Source organism: Tenrec ecaudatus, chromosome 2 (genome assembly GCF_050624435.1).
Source record: "Tenrec ecaudatus isolate mTenEca1 chromosome 2, mTenEca1.hap1, whole genome shotgun sequence".
NCBI lineage: Eukaryota > Metazoa > Chordata > Mammalia > Afrosoricida > Tenrecidae > Tenrec > Tenrec ecaudatus.
In genome coordinates, this window is record NC_134531.1 from 141,356,591 (window position 1) to 141,372,713 (window position 16,123).

At 51.2% G+C, this 16,123-nt stretch overlaps 1 protein-coding gene across 1 annotated transcript in view; it reads left to right on the forward strand.

Annotated features, from left to right (window-relative positions):
• The window catches only part of SLC25A48 (solute carrier family 25 member 48), a 51,213-nt gene that overhangs the window by 10,144 nt on the left and 24,946 nt on the right, over positions 1 to 16,123 (forward strand). Inside the window, exons 4-5 of the mRNA XM_075542689.1 lie at positions 2,489 to 2,560; positions 5,158 to 5,416. Coding sequence (XP_075398804.1) covers positions 2,489 to 2,560; positions 5,158 to 5,416 — 331 coding nt within the window. The remainder of the gene's footprint in view (positions 1 to 2,488; positions 2,561 to 5,157; positions 5,417 to 16,123) is intronic.

The window sequence follows — 16,123 nt, forward strand, 5'->3', positions numbered from 1 at the left end:
CCCTCATATAAGCCCTCTCTCTCCTTCATCTGGCAGACACATGCTGGAAGCCCCCTCTGTGGCAGGCATGGTGTGGAAGGCTAAGGAATCTGTGGTGTGCAGAGCAAGCCGAGTTCATGGCTCTGTGGGTCCCCAGCTGTGTCTCTGACACAGGCAGTCTCAGCTCTCCTTGCTGGCACATCTGCCCTCACACCCAGCCTGGGCGGGAAGCTGGTGATGCCTGGCGGAGGCCAGCGCCCTCCCCAACTGCTTTGCCCATGTGTGCATCTGAGAAGACCAGTCTCTTCCTTCCCTCCACTCTGCCCGCTGAGCCCCTCTGAATGTAACATCTGGACTCTGTTCATCCTGAAAGCCTCCCTGCTGGAGGCTCTGACCCGGTGATGCCAGGAGTGTGGCCCAGGACCCTGGTACTCCCGGAACATCCTTCCTCCTGGCTGACATTTACCTAGATCCCTGCTCACTAAGAACGGGGAGGGCCAGGCCTTCAGAGTCCAAATGACCTGGCATCCAGGCCCAGCCTCTGAACCTCCCCACTTCCTAGCCTGTGGCCTCGAGACCAGCTTAAGTAACCTCCCCAAACCTCATTTTCCTCATCTCTAAACTGGGCGAATCTCCTACTCCATTCATTTGGCATCATGTTGTACATGGGCATCGTCATGAATCAGTCTACAGACCACCTGCTGGTCTGAGACCCTGCTTTCAACTTTTTTGTATATAACTAGGAATGGGTTTGCTGGGTCAACTGGTAATGTCTAAGGAGCCCTGGCTGGTGGTGTAGTGGTGACACTCTGGTCTGCTAATGCAAGGTCAGCAGTTCGAAACCACCAGTTGCTCTGAGGGAGAAAGACAAGGCTTTCTACTCCCTTAGAGTCTAAGAAATCCACAATGGTTCCATGGGCAGTTCCACTCTCAACTTGATAGTGGTGAGGTTTTGGTGGTGCTGTGGACTAGGCTGCTGCCCACAAGGTTGGAGGTTCAAACCTACTAGCTGCTCCTGGGGAGGAAATGAGGCTGTCTGCTCTCATGGAAATGTACAATCTTGGAATGGGTTGCGACATCACACGCCATGGGTTTGGGGTTTGGCTCATGGTCCATTTTAAAGCTCCCCAGTAGTGCAGGGATTATGCACTCCACCGTCAAAAGAACGGGCGGTCGTCTGAACCCACTAGTGGCTCTGTGGAAGGAGTAAACTTCTGCTGGACTTTTTGAGGAGCTGTCGTACCATCTCCCACAGACACTGCACCCTTTACCTCCCCACATTCCAATTTGACCACATTCTTGCCCACACTCACTCTTTTTCATTAAAATGTCTTAGTAGGGAAAATCCTGGCCTGCGTGATGTAGTAGCGAGCCTCTGTTATCAGCCTCCGTCCCTTCCCCATCCAGTCCTCACCCAGCAGCCACCCGGTGGGACCACCATGCAGGCCTGCAGGGGCCGTGCCGGCTCTGAGGAGCTAACGAAACAGACAGAGGGTCTTGCCCAGTGGAGGACGCCCACACCCGGGGCAGCTTTTAAGCCCAGACTTGGCAGATGAGTGGGAGCTGGAGGAAGAGCCTCGCAGGAGGAGGGACCCAGGTGACGGGCCTGGAGGCTGGAAAGAAAGGGCTGCCCAGGGCCCGGCAGTGCGCCCAGTAGCCGGCACCTTGGGTGAGGAGGGAAATGGCATGCAGGAATGAGAGGCAGGCCAGGCCTGGCGACCCTGGCAGAGTGGAGATTGTATTCTTGGTTAATACGAGACCACTCAAAAACTCCCCCAAGTCTACTGCCCTGGGTCAATTCTGACTCATCGCCACCCTATAGGATACATCAGAACCCCCGCCACCTGCCTCCCTTTGGTTTCCGAGGCTGCAAATCTTCACGGGAACAGAAGCCTCATCTTTGTCCCCAAGAGTGACCTAAGTGTCCCCTAGAGTGACCAAGGTCCTAGCTGCCGACCCTGTGTGCCACGAGGCCACAAAGCATTGAACAGGAGTGATGGGGAAGCAGTCGTGTCTGGGAAAGGCAGGGCTCATGTGTGTAGGCACAATGTGCTGGGGAAGGGAGGAGCAGGCCGTCAGTCGGGTGCGAGATAAGGGTGGTCAAAGCCAAGGTGGGGGAGTGGGGGTGGAGTGGGGGCAGGATGGTCTTGGACACAATCAGGAAGGTAGTGAGGGACAGCAGATGGGGCCATGGGTGCCCTGGTCCAGCTGTGGCTCAGCGTTTATTCTTAAAGGACCCCATATTGTATCCTCAGCCAGCCCACATCACTAACTGACTCTTGTTCTTCTCTCAGACAATGGCATGTTCTGCAATGTGTGGGTGGGTCCTGGGAGGCTGGACCAGCCAGGGACAGAAGGCCAGGAAGGAAACCCGCTTCCTTACTGGCTGCATGGCCTTCCCAGGGCCTTTCCCTCTGGGCCTCTGAGCCGGAATGAGCCTGGCTTGCAGCGCAATGTGGTCTTGGAAATGGTCTTGACTTAGCCTCCCCACTCTTGCCTCTCTCCGCAGACTCGCCTGCAGGCCGGCGTGGGCTACGGGAACACGCTGAGCTGCATCCGCATGGTGTACAGGAGGGAGAGTGTAAGTGTCCCTGGGGTGGGAGCGAGTGGCGTCACTGAGCATCTCCCCCCCCCCCCCCCCCCGCAGCCCCCGTCGCAGACAGCCAGAGACCAGGCCTGGGGAGGAGATCCTAATTGTCGCACTAGCATGGTGGCGGGAAGTCTGCTCCTCCGCTCGCACACACCTGGGCACCTCTGTCACTTAGGGCAGTGCTATTGGGGGCGGGGAGACAAATGTTTTTTTAATGGAACCTTTTGGGTAATGTTCTGAGGAATTTAGAACCACGGTACGGAAGATCCCTGCAAACACAAGGTGACCTGTCTGTTTTCAAAATACAATGAGTGGCTGGCTGGCAACCCTGTGCTCACAGGCTTCCCTTCATCTGGGAAGGACGGACTGGTGGGCGCCAGCACCTTCCAGCCAGGTGCCACATGGACAGCTGGCTTCCTCCACCGTGACTAGGGGACCAAGGCTCCTCTTCTCTAAAGGGGGGGGGTGAGGAAGAGAGGCCATTTCATTGGAGTCCCAGGGGGGAGGGGCATGCAAATCGTTAGTCTAAAGGTCGGAGTCCACCCAGAGGCACCTCACAGGAAAGGCCTGGCTGCCTCCTTCTGAGTATGCAGACGTTGGCATGCGGGTTGAGTACAGGCTCTCAGGCACACACACAGGCTCCGGTGGCAGCTGGCGATGAGTTTGCTTCCCCAAACAGCCAGCAGGTCACTTCCTTGAGCATGTGTGTGTGTTTCAGGAAGACTTTCTGAAGACTCCCTTCTGGGAATTTACATACATGATGCAAACTTCGGATGGCATGACCCGATGGTTTGACTAAATGGCCAGCCTCTTGGAGGATGGCATTCCCAGGAGTTACTGGGAATATGGCTTCATTGTTAGCGGGGTGTCCACAAGTTCCCTTCAGAGCTTGGCAGCCCCTGCCCATGTCCCGAACAACAACATGCTTTGCTTTGGCGTGCTGTGGGAACCCGCCCACCTGGTCACCTGCTTTCAAGGCCAAGGGGAGGGCTGCAAGCTTAGGACTTGCTGTTCCCTGTGGAGACTCTGTGCAACTCAGTTCCCTGAAAGGCAACCTTAAAGGCCCTTTGGGGAGTGGCCCAGCTACGCCCTGGCTGCGGGTTTCCCTGAGGGCTGTGGCAGTGCTCTGAGAGACAGCGGCTCAGTGCTCCACCAGGCATGGCCCAAGTTATCTGCAGGCCCTGTGATAGAGGAAGACCCTGAAGCTTCGAGTGTGTGTGTGTGTCTGTGTGTGTGTGTGCCTGCCCCAGGTCAGTAGGGTCATAGCCCAGCAGCAGGTCAGGATCAGCAGTTGGCGCTGTCTGGAGTGCATACAATGACTGGCACAGGGACAGAACGTGTGTGCTGTCCTGGACTCCTCCAAGGGCCAGTGGGATTTTCCAGTTTCCAGCATGCCTGTGGGTGCGCAGAGAAGGCAGTTTCAAGGGACCCTGGTCGACCCTCAAGTGCTCCATGTGTGCATGCACCTCCTCCGTCTGGAGCTCCCCTCCCCAGGCACTGAGGCCAGGAGATGCCAACTCAGAGGTCCTACCTGCAGGCTGGCCCAGGTGCCTGCCGTCTCCCAGCTCAGGCGTATGCAGTGTCTGATAATCAGCTCCTTGGCATGGGTCCCCACCGCCACCACAGCACCCATGTTCTCATCTCTTGGGGGCAGGGGGAAGGGTGAGACTCTATTTTTGTTCCTCAGGGTCTGCCATGTGGCAGGCTCCTGGAACAAGCTTTTGTTTGAGAGACAGATGGGGATGGAGCATGAGGGGCTTGGCTGGCCCACTGTGGTGGTCGGGCCTTCCAAACCAGGGTTCCTGTTGTGGCTGAGGCAGGGCACCACCCTGCCAGGAGCTACACACCCCACAGAGCCGGTTCCTTGGGTGGGGGGTGGGGTGGAGAGAAGGCCCTGCCACTGAGGTGAGACCAGCCCTGGCCAGATTCCCAGGCCTGCCAGAGAGCTGATCACAGACCAGGGGGCATGCCATGCGGCCCCGGTGGGACTGCTTTTGAAAAGGCCGGCATTTTGAACCCACTAGAGGCCCGTCAGAAGACAGGTCTGGTGATCTGCTTCCCAGGGTGCCAGAAAGCCTTGAAAATACAACGGGGACATTTCCCTCAGACACACTTGGGGTGCCATGAATTGTAATCTCCCGGGTAGCAGCTGCCACCACCAAGAGCTGGCGTACAGCCAAGAAGTAGCAACTGAGCCTGTCCGTTCTGGGGGTCAGAGTGCAAAGCCAAGGTGTCAGCAGGGCCCCTCTCCCTCAGAAGGTTCTAGACGGGGAGTCCTTCTGGTGACTTCCTAGCAGAAGTCAGCAAACCTGGAGGCTCCCTGGTTGGAGGCTGCATCACTCCGCTCTCCATCTTCACCTGGACGCTTTGGATGGAACACACTCCAACCGGCCACAAGAGCCCTGCTCCCCCGATTCCTGCCCTTCCCCCCTCCAGCACAGCAGTATCCTCTCCTCGATGACTCTAGGCTCCACGTGGCAGGATCTGGACTGGGTGCCCCCGCAGAGTGTGAGAAAACCCAGGGGAGCGCCCAGCTGGCCCGCCCCATCCCCAAATACTCACACTTCTTCCCACTGGGCTTCTCGCAGGTGTTCGGCTTCTTCAAGGGTATGTCCTTCCCCCTGGCCAGCATTGCCGTCTACAACGCCGTGGTGTTTGGGGTCTTCAGTAACACGCAGCGCTTCCTCAGCCAGCACCGCTGCAAGGAGCTCGAGGCCAGCCCGACCCGCACTCTGTCTGACCTGATCCTGGCCAGCATGGTGGCCGGTGTGGTCTCCGTCGGGCTGGGCGGGCCTGTGGACCTCATCAAGATCCGGCTGCAGATGCAAACACAGCCATTTCGAGAAGGTAAGAAGAGGCCTGGTGTCTGGGGGCCCGGTTTGCCCAGTCTGAGATGTGGTTGTTAGCACCCTTTTGATTGAGCAAGACACCTGTATTGTCACATCACAGTTGGTAGCGATCAGGACTTCGTCTATAGTAGTAGTTACTTCCAGGTCAGGATGGATGCATGATGTGCCTAGCACCCTGCTAAGGACTCTTGCATGCTCAACTACCATCAAGTCAGTTCCAATTCACAGCGACCCACATCAGTTTCTCTACAGGAGTAGAAAGCCTCATCTTTTTCCTGCAGAGCTGTATGTAGGTCTGGACTGTTGACCTTGCCACTAACAGCCCAATGTGTAACCCGCCACTCCACCAGGGCTCCCTAGAGCAGTGGTTCTCAACCTGTGGGTCGCGACCCCTTTGGGAGTAGACCGGCCCTTTTACAGGGTCGCCCGATTCATAACAGTAGCAAAATGGCAGTGATGAAGTAGCAATGAAATAATGTTATGGCTTGGGGGGGGGGGGTTACCACAGCATAAGGAACTATGTGAAAGGGTCACGGCATGAGGAAGTTTGAGAACCACTGCCCTGGGGCCCTGCTAATGTTCCCTTGATCAATTTTCCCTGTAATTCAACAAGGTCGGTATGATTACCCTCTCAGGTCTACATATGAGAAAGCTGAGACTCCTAGGAACCAAGTTATTTTCTCAAGGACATGTAACCCATCAGAGATGAGTGAGGTCTAGCTGCATAATTTGTGTGGTGCTATGCAAAATGCAAATGCAAGGACACCTTATTAAACAATGGTGGAGAATTAACCCAGGAAGCGGGATAAGCAGCGAGGATTGCAATCGGTGACCTGAAGCAGAGAGTGTATGTGATAACAGGACAGTGGACTTTCTCTGTATCCCTTCACCCAGTGCGCAACACAGACTCAACAACACAGCTAGAATCTTAGGCTTACGCCAAACCTCGTGACAGCACCGTTCGGATCCCTGTGAAACTGGGTCTGGGCTTCATGGGACTCAAACCCACATCGGTCTCATTCCAAAGCGACTGAGGCAAGGAGTGGCTATTTCTCTCCTTGCCCTTGCTGGAATTCCGGTTAGAGCTTCATTTCGCGGTGTGGCACAGGGCTACTCCTGCATCATCAGCCATGCCCCCAATTTCTCCTGTCTGGGAATGGGCCAAGGAGACCGGGTTTCACTGGGCTGCTGACTGAAATGTCCACCATTCGAATCCGCCAGCCCCTTGAAGGACTAAAGATGAGGTTGTCTGTTCTTGGAAAGATTTTCAGTCTTGGGGTGTGAGGTGGGGGTGGGGGATTACAGCCTAGAAACCCACAGGGGTGCTTCTACTTTGTCCTGCAGGGTTGTCATGAGTGGGAATTGACTTGGCAGCAGTGAGAGCTTGAGGGAAAGGATCGTCCCTGTCTTTGGCTGGAAGTGGTTTAGACAAAGGAGGATGGAAAGCATGGGAGAGCAACGATAGCCGAGGGAGAGGAAGGGAGTCTTGAAAGACATATCTCAGTATCTTGGGTTTGACCTCAGCTCACTGAGGATCCCCCTGGCCTGCCTCACCGGGGCCCTGATGCCTGGAGCATGGCAGAAGATCCGCCCCTGTGGGCAGTCTGGATTTATCCTTCTAAGACCTGGTCTCTTTGATAAGCTAGCTGCGCAGTGACCCATGGGGAGCTGTGTGCCCCTCCCCCGCCCTACTCCCTAGCGGCCAGATGTCCCGCTTTTGGCGGGACAGTCCCGATTTTAAACAATTTTTTCCCACATCCCGCGGCATTTTGAAAAAGTCCCAATTTTGGAAAGAATGCACGACAAGCTAGGGTATACGGTTTCCGGCTGCCATGTGGCTATTTCGCCAGGATATGAGTTTTATCAATGGTGTCCCGCTTTACCAATGTTAAAATCTGGTCACCTTACTAGCCCCCTCGCCACCGTGGGAGACCCTGGAAGGCTCTGGAGGGCCATGATTCCCTAACCTTGCTCCTGTGTTGCTTTGCCACCGTAGCCGACACAATGGGCTCAAACATACCAGTGATCGTCAAGATCATAATGTTTTGTCCTGTGACCCATAAGGCCATCTTAAGTCCAGCCAACTCAATGGCCACCACCACCAACTCCTGTCTTGGGGCCTGCCTGTGACCTCAGGGTGTCAGCTTGTCTTTGGTGCCAGAGGAAAACCAGTTCTCTTCAAGAAGCCCCATTGAACAAGCAACAGAAAAGGAAGATATGTTTGCTCTGTCCTTCTCCAGCTTGCCTGAAGACTAGCCTTTGTGGATCACAGTGAAGGTTCTCAGAGCAGGGCAAAGGGAGGTTTCCATGGGCAAACATTTCTCAACACTGCAAAGCTCAAAGTCAGTAGCTCCTGATCCCAGAGGCTTAGCTCTGGGGCCAAAGGCAATGACCGTGTTTGAGTGAGAGGAGGAGGGTAGGAACCTAGATGGGGGACCTGTATGCCCTGGTGATCAGAGGCAAGCCAATGACTGTCACAGAATGAGGGGTGAGTCACATAAATGTATTGGGGACACAGTGGATTAGCATTGGGCTGCTAAGTAAAAGGCTGACAATTTGAACTCACCAGCTGCTCCGTGGGAGAAAGATGAGGCAGCCTGCTTCGGGAAAGATGTACAGCCTCTGGACACGTCTACCGTAGCTTGGAATCTGCTCAACAGCAATGGGTTGGGTTTGGGTTTTTCATACTCCAAACACTGCTGAGGGAGCCTGAGGTCACTGTCCTAGAGCCAGATTGGACTGAAATGTGGGCCCATGTGGGGACTCATGGATGCTGCTTCTGCCCCAGAATTTGAAGAAGCTGAGGCTTTGACATCTTCGGTACCATGGGCTCACTTAGACTTTTGCACACAATTGATGCTAATTTAAGGGGAGGTGAGGAGAGATGGTCTGGAAGCAGGTTTTCAAAATGTTAATCAACATGGACATGTCGCATAGGTTCCAAGGGCTAGGTCAGAAATGTGTGGCTTTGAGTTTCCCCTTTCTGCAAGGACCACTCTTCCCTGCCTACCTCCCCAACTGCTCGGGGAAAGGCCTTTGGTAACTACAGGGAGAATGAACTACCGGAGCAAGGTAGTGAGGTGGTTAGTTTATTGTGCCCACCTGGCCGATAAACACATGTGGGGTTAATTGAAGGGCAGAGAGAGAAATGGCTCGGTGAGCCTCGCCTTTCTAGTTCTTGAGTCTCTTGCTTTCTGATGGTCGGACCAGGGTGCAGCTGCCTTAGCCAGTTCCTTGCTTTAGTTGGAAAGGCTCACTTCCTGCAAGACATCCCTGAGCAGAAGTCACATAGACCTACCCTGATGCAGCCCTGGGTGCTGGTGAAGCTTTATGGAGATCCCTGCTAGCGCTGAGATGTTTACACATTCACTGACTTGGTTTTCCTCGATGCAGTCGGCATCATTGTGTCTGTTTTGTGAGATGGAGGAGGACTTTTTGCATTGGTGTCGGACATATGGGTTAATGTTGGACTTGTTGGCTTCGGCAGCATTGGGTTGGGATGTTTTCTTGATGCACAGTTAACCTTTATATAAAACTCTCTCTTACACACAAATTTCTGTGGATTTGTTTCTCTAAAGTACCCAGACAAACACAGGTAGCTTTGGTGGGACAAGTGGAGCAGAGTCACCAGGCAGGACTTTCTGCCAGGGAACTCTCCCGAAGATGATGGGAGGGAGGGAGAGAGAGAAAGAGAGAGAGAGAGAGAACACCTCAGAAGCCCTCTAGGCTCGAGAGCTAACAAAATGAGAAACGCTTCACTCTTTTGATGGAAACACTTTCTGAATGCCTCTGCTATTAGAAAATCAACAGGGCTCATAATATGTCCGTTTGGGTTTCTGGGAAACTATGCCAAGCTGTATCCTGTCCAAAAGAGGACCCTAACTCTACTCTGCCGACTGCTGTTATGTGGCTTGGTGTGGTCAGATCTTCTGATTTTTAGGAACAGGTAGAAAACTAGATATTTTTGTGATAAATTTCTATTGGAAATTATCCAATAAATGAATTAAAAGCAAAAACAAACTGGCAAACACTGTGTATTCCTCAGCATCTGGCCTGGGCAGACTGGGACAGAGCTGAGTGTGCGTGGTGGGCTCTGCTTTTGGCAAGAGCTTCGGTAAGATGAGCATTTCCAGGAAGTCCTGGGCAGGACTGGAGGGTCTGCTCATAGTTTGTGGGTTCACCGCCAAATTGCCTGGGTCATGACCATGGAGGCACAGACTATACCCACATTCTTTTAAAAAATCATTTTATTGGGGGCTCATACAACTTACCACAACACCCACATTCTTAAGAAAGGAACTGGTGGCATCTGGCTTTTCTGTTCTGAGACATGTGACAAATTAAGACGAGAGCGCTGTTGGTTCGTCGGGTCAGGTAGCTTCAGAATACAGACACAGTGCACCTATGATGATTATAATCACATTCCTTGTGATTGAGATGTTTCAACAAATGATGCAATCAGTGCCAGAAGAACTCATTCATCTATGCCCAGAATTCTAGAAGACAGTTACTTGGCCAACTGACTGGAAGAGATCCATCCATATTTGTACCCATTGCAAAGAAAGATGATTCAACAGAATGCAGATAGTATCAAACAACATCATTAATATCACATGAAAATAAAATTTTGCTGAAGATAATTTTTAAAAATGGCTACAGCAGTACACTGACAGGTAACTGCCAGAAATTCAAGACAGACTCAGAAGAGGATGTGGGATGAGAGAGATCCTTGCTGGTGTCATGTATTCATATGTTGGCTGAAAGCATAGATTAGGAGAAAGATACTGACCTGTGTTTTGCTGACTCTGCAACGACATTCTATCTGTGCCAAGTAAATTATGACTGACATTGAGAAGAACAGGAATTCCGTTCTTCATGCGGAACCTGTACAAACCAAGAAGCACTGGGCCCAACAGAACAAGGGCATTCTGCCTGGCTTACATCAGAAAGGTGTGCATCAGGCTCTCTCCCCTTTCATCATGCATATTCCGTCTGTATGAGGAGCAGGGGCAGATGGACTACGCAGCATCCACAAGCTAATAATCCAAGAGGGCACATGCCACACGAGGGCTGGAGGGTAGGCTCATTTGCAAGCAGCAATATGCAGATGACACAACCTTGATTACTTGCTGAAAAGGAAGATTTGAAGTACTTTGAAGAGCTAAGATTATATAGCCTTCAAAAAGGACTACACTTCAATATAAAGAAAACGAAACATTTCACAACTGGACCAATAAGTAACATGCTGGTAAGTGGAGAAAAGATGGAAACTGTTAAGGATGTCGTTGGACTTGACCCCACAATCCACGTACTTGACCCCACAATCCACGTACTTGACCCCACAATCTATGAGCAGACAAGCAGCAGTCAAGGAATCAAATGACATATTTTAGGACACTGTGCTTGGTAAAGTAGAAAAAAATGAAACAGAAAGCAAGACCCTCGATGGGATAGATTGACGCGGTGGCTGCAGAAACGGGCCCCGCATGGTCGTGAGGACGGCACAGGAGATGGGAGTACTTTGTTCCGTTGCACACAGGCACCAGCAGCACTAACAGCAGGGCTCTGTTTGTTTCTATTGTAGTGGGATATTGCCAACAAATTGTACGACATTGCATTGCTTTCTGCACATCCTCTTGTATGACATTGATTTTCGTCCTCAATGTGTGTTACCATTCTGGCTGTATTTTCTCAAATTATTCCACCACCATTAACATACATTCAGTGCATTCTAAGCACAAGCCTCAACTTTTCCCTTCTCACCCGCCTCTGGTAGCCACTAATTACTCATGGCCTCTGCGTCCTCCTTTCATAGAGGGGACATCACGCCGCCTCTGTCCTTCTGTGTGGGGTGGCATGTACCAGGACCTCCTTATTCAGTTCATCTCTATGCCCCATTGCCAGAACCCCATAGGTTGACCTGGTTGCTCCTGATCCCACAGGCTTTCAGTCTTCGGCTGAGTGCAGACTGACTGCTTTTCTGTCACTGTCTGTTGCTGGAAAATAATTTCCTTTTCCTTCTCTGCCAGGTTTCTTACATGACTTCCAGCTTCCCCATGTTTGACTATACAAGCCCCATTCTGTTCAGCCCCTCGTCAGCTGATGGGCATTTCTGTTGCTTGCACCTGTTGCCTGCCCTGAATGGTGTTGCAGTGTCATGGGGACATGCCGTGCATCTGTCTGTATTGCTGCTGTCAGGTCTTGGGGGTCTATGCCGTGGGGTGGAATTGCTGGCTCATAGGGAATTTCAAAGGAGTCCTCATGGGTTAAACGCTGGGTCAGAGGAGAGAAATGAAGTGGTCTGCTCACCTTGTTGATTTTATAGTTTCGGAAACCCAGAGAAGTGCTACCCTGGTCTACGAGGCTTCTGAGAGTCTGATTCAACTAGATGGCAGTGCCTTGGATGATCATTTAACTGTCTGAGGAACTGCCAAATGGTGTTCCACTGTGGCTAACCCACTTACAATCCCACCAATAATCAATATCTGTGGTGTTTAAACACTGAGTGTTCAGGGAGAACATTGTTTTTAAGATTTACAGAATATGGAATATTGAAAGCAGAGGAGAAGGTGCTTGCTCTCTCAAATGCAGCCCCTGCTGACGCCTTAATGTGTCTCCTTTTCCTACCCGATGTACGTAAACCACAACAACAACAATTATGACAACAGCAAATCCGCTGCCATCAAGCCCATCCCAATAGATTACAGAGATGATTGAATGTCCTCTTTTCCACTTAACACCGTTGCAGAAACAGGTTTGATGCTATCGAAATAGCACATAAACATATTTAAAACAGAAGTCTAATATTTAAAATAGAGGTGCAATATTTCATCAAGTATACCCACGCAGACAGACACTCCCAGAATGAGTGGTTGAGAATTCAGTTGCTGGAGTTAGAAATCTCTGCTTCAATTTGGCCGCCACCACATCTAGGAGACTCCCATCCCCAAGCTCGCGTCTATTTCTGTATCTGAAGTACAGGCGTGGCAGTGGTGACGGTGACCATGGAATGGGCTGCTCTATCACACATGCATCTCTAAGCTCCTTGACAACTTTAAATACTATTTAACAACTTCCCTACTGGCGAACATTTTGGTTAGTTTTGGGGTTGTTTTCCCTCTTAAAATGCTGGAGGGATCAGCAACTTTGTCCATGCAGTACTGCTCTCAGGGCTATTGAACTGAATGTGTGGGCGCTTCGAATCCCATGTGGGCCAAAAGTCATGACTTACAGTTTCCTAGGGTCACTGTAGTGAATGGTCACTAAGTTGGTGGTTTCAGATGACAAACGTACACTCTCACTGATCAACATGAAGGGTGCTGGTGGGCCATGGTCCCTCCGCAGCTCTAGCTGAAAACCCTCCCTCGTCTCTTCTAGGCTCTGGTGATCCCAGACATTCCTCGGCTGCTGGCAATTTAACTCCTGTCTCTCCCGCCATCATCCTTGCAAGGCTGTATTTCGTTTGTCTGTCTATCTATGTGTCCCTTCTTAGCAGGACACTAGTCCTATTGGATTAGGGTTCAACCGTGTCCAATAGCATATTAACTTGTGTTAATTTGTAATTTCCAGATACGGTCATATTCACAGGTATCAGGGATTAGGACTTGAACACATCGTGGGGCAGGGACACAAACCAGCCCATACTCTCTCTTTTTAAAGGCTCTGGACATATATTGGCACGTTACTATCCAAAATGCTTTTTACCAAATTGCATCGGTGCTTGCCAAAGTGCACACGGCGTCTCCCTTTGGCACCGATTGCGGTGGCATTTTAAATGCCAGTTCTCCCTCCAAGAGCCCTTCCAAGTTAACAGAGGTTTCCCGCCGGGGCCTCTGCCACTTGGCAAGCAATGCAGGGCTGGCCCGAGTTCTGTCTCCAGCACCCTTCTCAGTAAGGCCCCTAGAAAGACACTCTCCCCTCCACTGCCCTTCACATAGGCATGAACTAACTGCGTCGGGCACTCTGCTTAGCTTGAGCTGGATGCGGGGGCCATGGTCCCCTAAGATGGGCAGGCCCTCTGCTGCCTGGGCCCAAGTCACATCCTGGAGACCAATGGCCAAGGTCACACCCCCTGCCTCTGGGAACTTTCAGGCCAATGTTTTCATTAAGAACCTAATTAATGTGCCGCTCACAAAGCCCTCAGCTCAACAGGAGGGCAGCATGTGGGCATGCGGACCAGCATTAACTCTGTGCTGACCTTCTGAGGAGCCAGAGACCGGGGGCTGACTGGTGAGAGCCGTTCGAATTCACTCTCTGGGCTTCATTTTCCTATATTTGTTTCGGATACTCATTTTTAATTGTGAAGGGGTACAAAGACTGCAAATAGTTTTCATAGAGCCCCTGTGCTCCCAGGTGTGAGGTGTTTCAGCCAAGCATCTTAATGACAAGCAGAGACTATCAGGAAGATATGTACTTGTGTTCTATCGACTATGCAAGAGCATTCGACTGTGCGGATCTCCACAAACCGTGGGCAGTCTGAGAAGAATGGGAATTCCAGAACACTTCATTATGTTCACGGGGAGCCTGTACGCAGATCAAGAAGGAACCCTGTGAACAGGAGGAAGGGGTTACACTCAGGGAGCGCGCGCCGCAGGGTGGCATCCGCTCAGCTCCTCGTTCAGTCTGTATGCCGAGCACACCATCTGAGAAACCAGACTGCATGAACACGAATGCAGCATCTGGTTTGGAGGAAGGTTTATTAACAACCTGCGCTATGGAGATGACACAGCTTGCTTGCTGAAAGCCGGGAGGACTCGAAGCCCTTTCTGATGAAGGTCAAGGACTGCAGCCTTCAGTGTGGATTACAACTCCGTGCAAAGAAAGAAGACCAAAAGCCTCACAACTGGATCAATAGGTAACATCGTGCTAAATGGAGTAAAGGTTGAAGTTGTCAAGGATTTTATCTTGCTGGGATCCACAATCAGTGCTCATGGAAGTAGCAATCGAGAGATCAAATGACGCACTGCCTTGGATAAATCTGCTGCCTGAGACCTCTTTTGAGTGTTGAAAAGCAAGGCTGTTACTTTAAGGACTTAGACCTGCCTGTCCCAAGCCATAGTGTCTTCAATTGCCTCCCCCAGTACTGTTCAGTCTCTTGTAATACATAGTAGGACGTTGGCTATAACTGAGGAACCAATATCGATGAATCTTTGGAAGATAAGCCCATAGTTTACCTGAGCATTCACTCGTTGTGCTACGTCCACCATCACGAAAGTCTCACTGCACTTAAAGCACCACTGTCTTTCTGTTATCCTCTCCTGTCACTTCTGAGACCAAGAATCGGTGTCCTCTTTTTTTTATCTTGGTTAGCCCAGCACTTTGGCAATAGTTCAGGTGGGAATTGGGACCACAGAGAAGTGACAGATCCAAGAGGCATCCATGATGAAGAACCACCGGGCTCAGCATGAGAAGCTAACGCAGACTAAAATGTTCCAATATGACCTGGGCTTCCAAAGCTGCATGACTGTGAGGCAGGTGGGACTTCTCCCCTAGGGGATTACATGGCAAATGGGGCCTGGGGGACTGGAGCGTGGCATGAAGTCAATGTCAATCACAACTCATTGTCACTGCAGCCTTTGCTGCTTTGGTGCCTGGGAGGAGGGGCAGACTCAAGGGAAACCTGGGAGTGTGACTTGGTTGGTGTTGTGTGAGGTCTCTGCAGGACTAATGCTACAATTGTCAGAGCCGAGGCATAGACATGATTGCGACAGCCGTAGACGGGGCAGTGCCAGTCACAGCATGAGATGTGCCCGTCAAGGAGGCCACGACAAAGAAGAGGGTGAGCGGCGATGAGAAGACCTAGCAGAGTTGCTTGGGAAGGAACGGAGCACTGTCACAGCGCTAGAAGCTATCGCAAACAGTGGTCCATCGCTGTGCCGTATGTCCTGTGTGAACGCACACGGCATTATTTAATCATCATGGCAACCCTAGAAGACAGGTGCTGTGGTTGGCTCCATCGTCCAAGTCTGGAAACGGAGTCTTAGCTTATGTAACTTGCCCTTGCTCACAGAGTTGGCATACAGAGGAGAAGGGAAATACTCAAGGCTTGTCCAACTCTACCAAGGCCAAAAACAGTCGCGAGAATCTGGTGTTAGGGAGCTGGGGTGACGGGGAGAGAGCAGGAGGGGTCTACTGCAGTTGAGGCAGCCCAAGAGTGGAGAAGGGAAAAGAGAAGAAGGAAAGAGCAAGTGCAGATTGGATAAATCTGCTGCACAGGGACCGCTTGTAAGTGTTCAAAAGCAAGGCTGGCCCTTTGAGGACAAAGGGCTGCCGGACCCAAGCCGTGGTATTTTCGATTGCCTCCCTGAGTCATTTTCTTGTGATACATTGTAGCACATTGGTTATAACTACGGTTACATTGAGATTCTCATTCTCTGTAATATTATCCATTATATTGATGCGCATAGTCCACTGCCTTTGTATAATCCACAGAACACAGGTAAACATCTTTCTGGTATTTTAACCAAGATTCACCTGATCCGTCCATGTCTCCTTCTGAAGATAGCTTGAGCTTTCTGTCAATGTATTGCTGCAATCACATTTAAACGATCTTTATCCAAATTACACTTGCATGTGATATTAATAATGTCATTCAGTAAGAGTAATCATGTGTTAGTTGGAACACATATGGATCTCTTCCATTCACCCAGGTCCTCCACATGTATATATATATATATATGCCTCCAGCTCAGACCTTTCGGTTGAA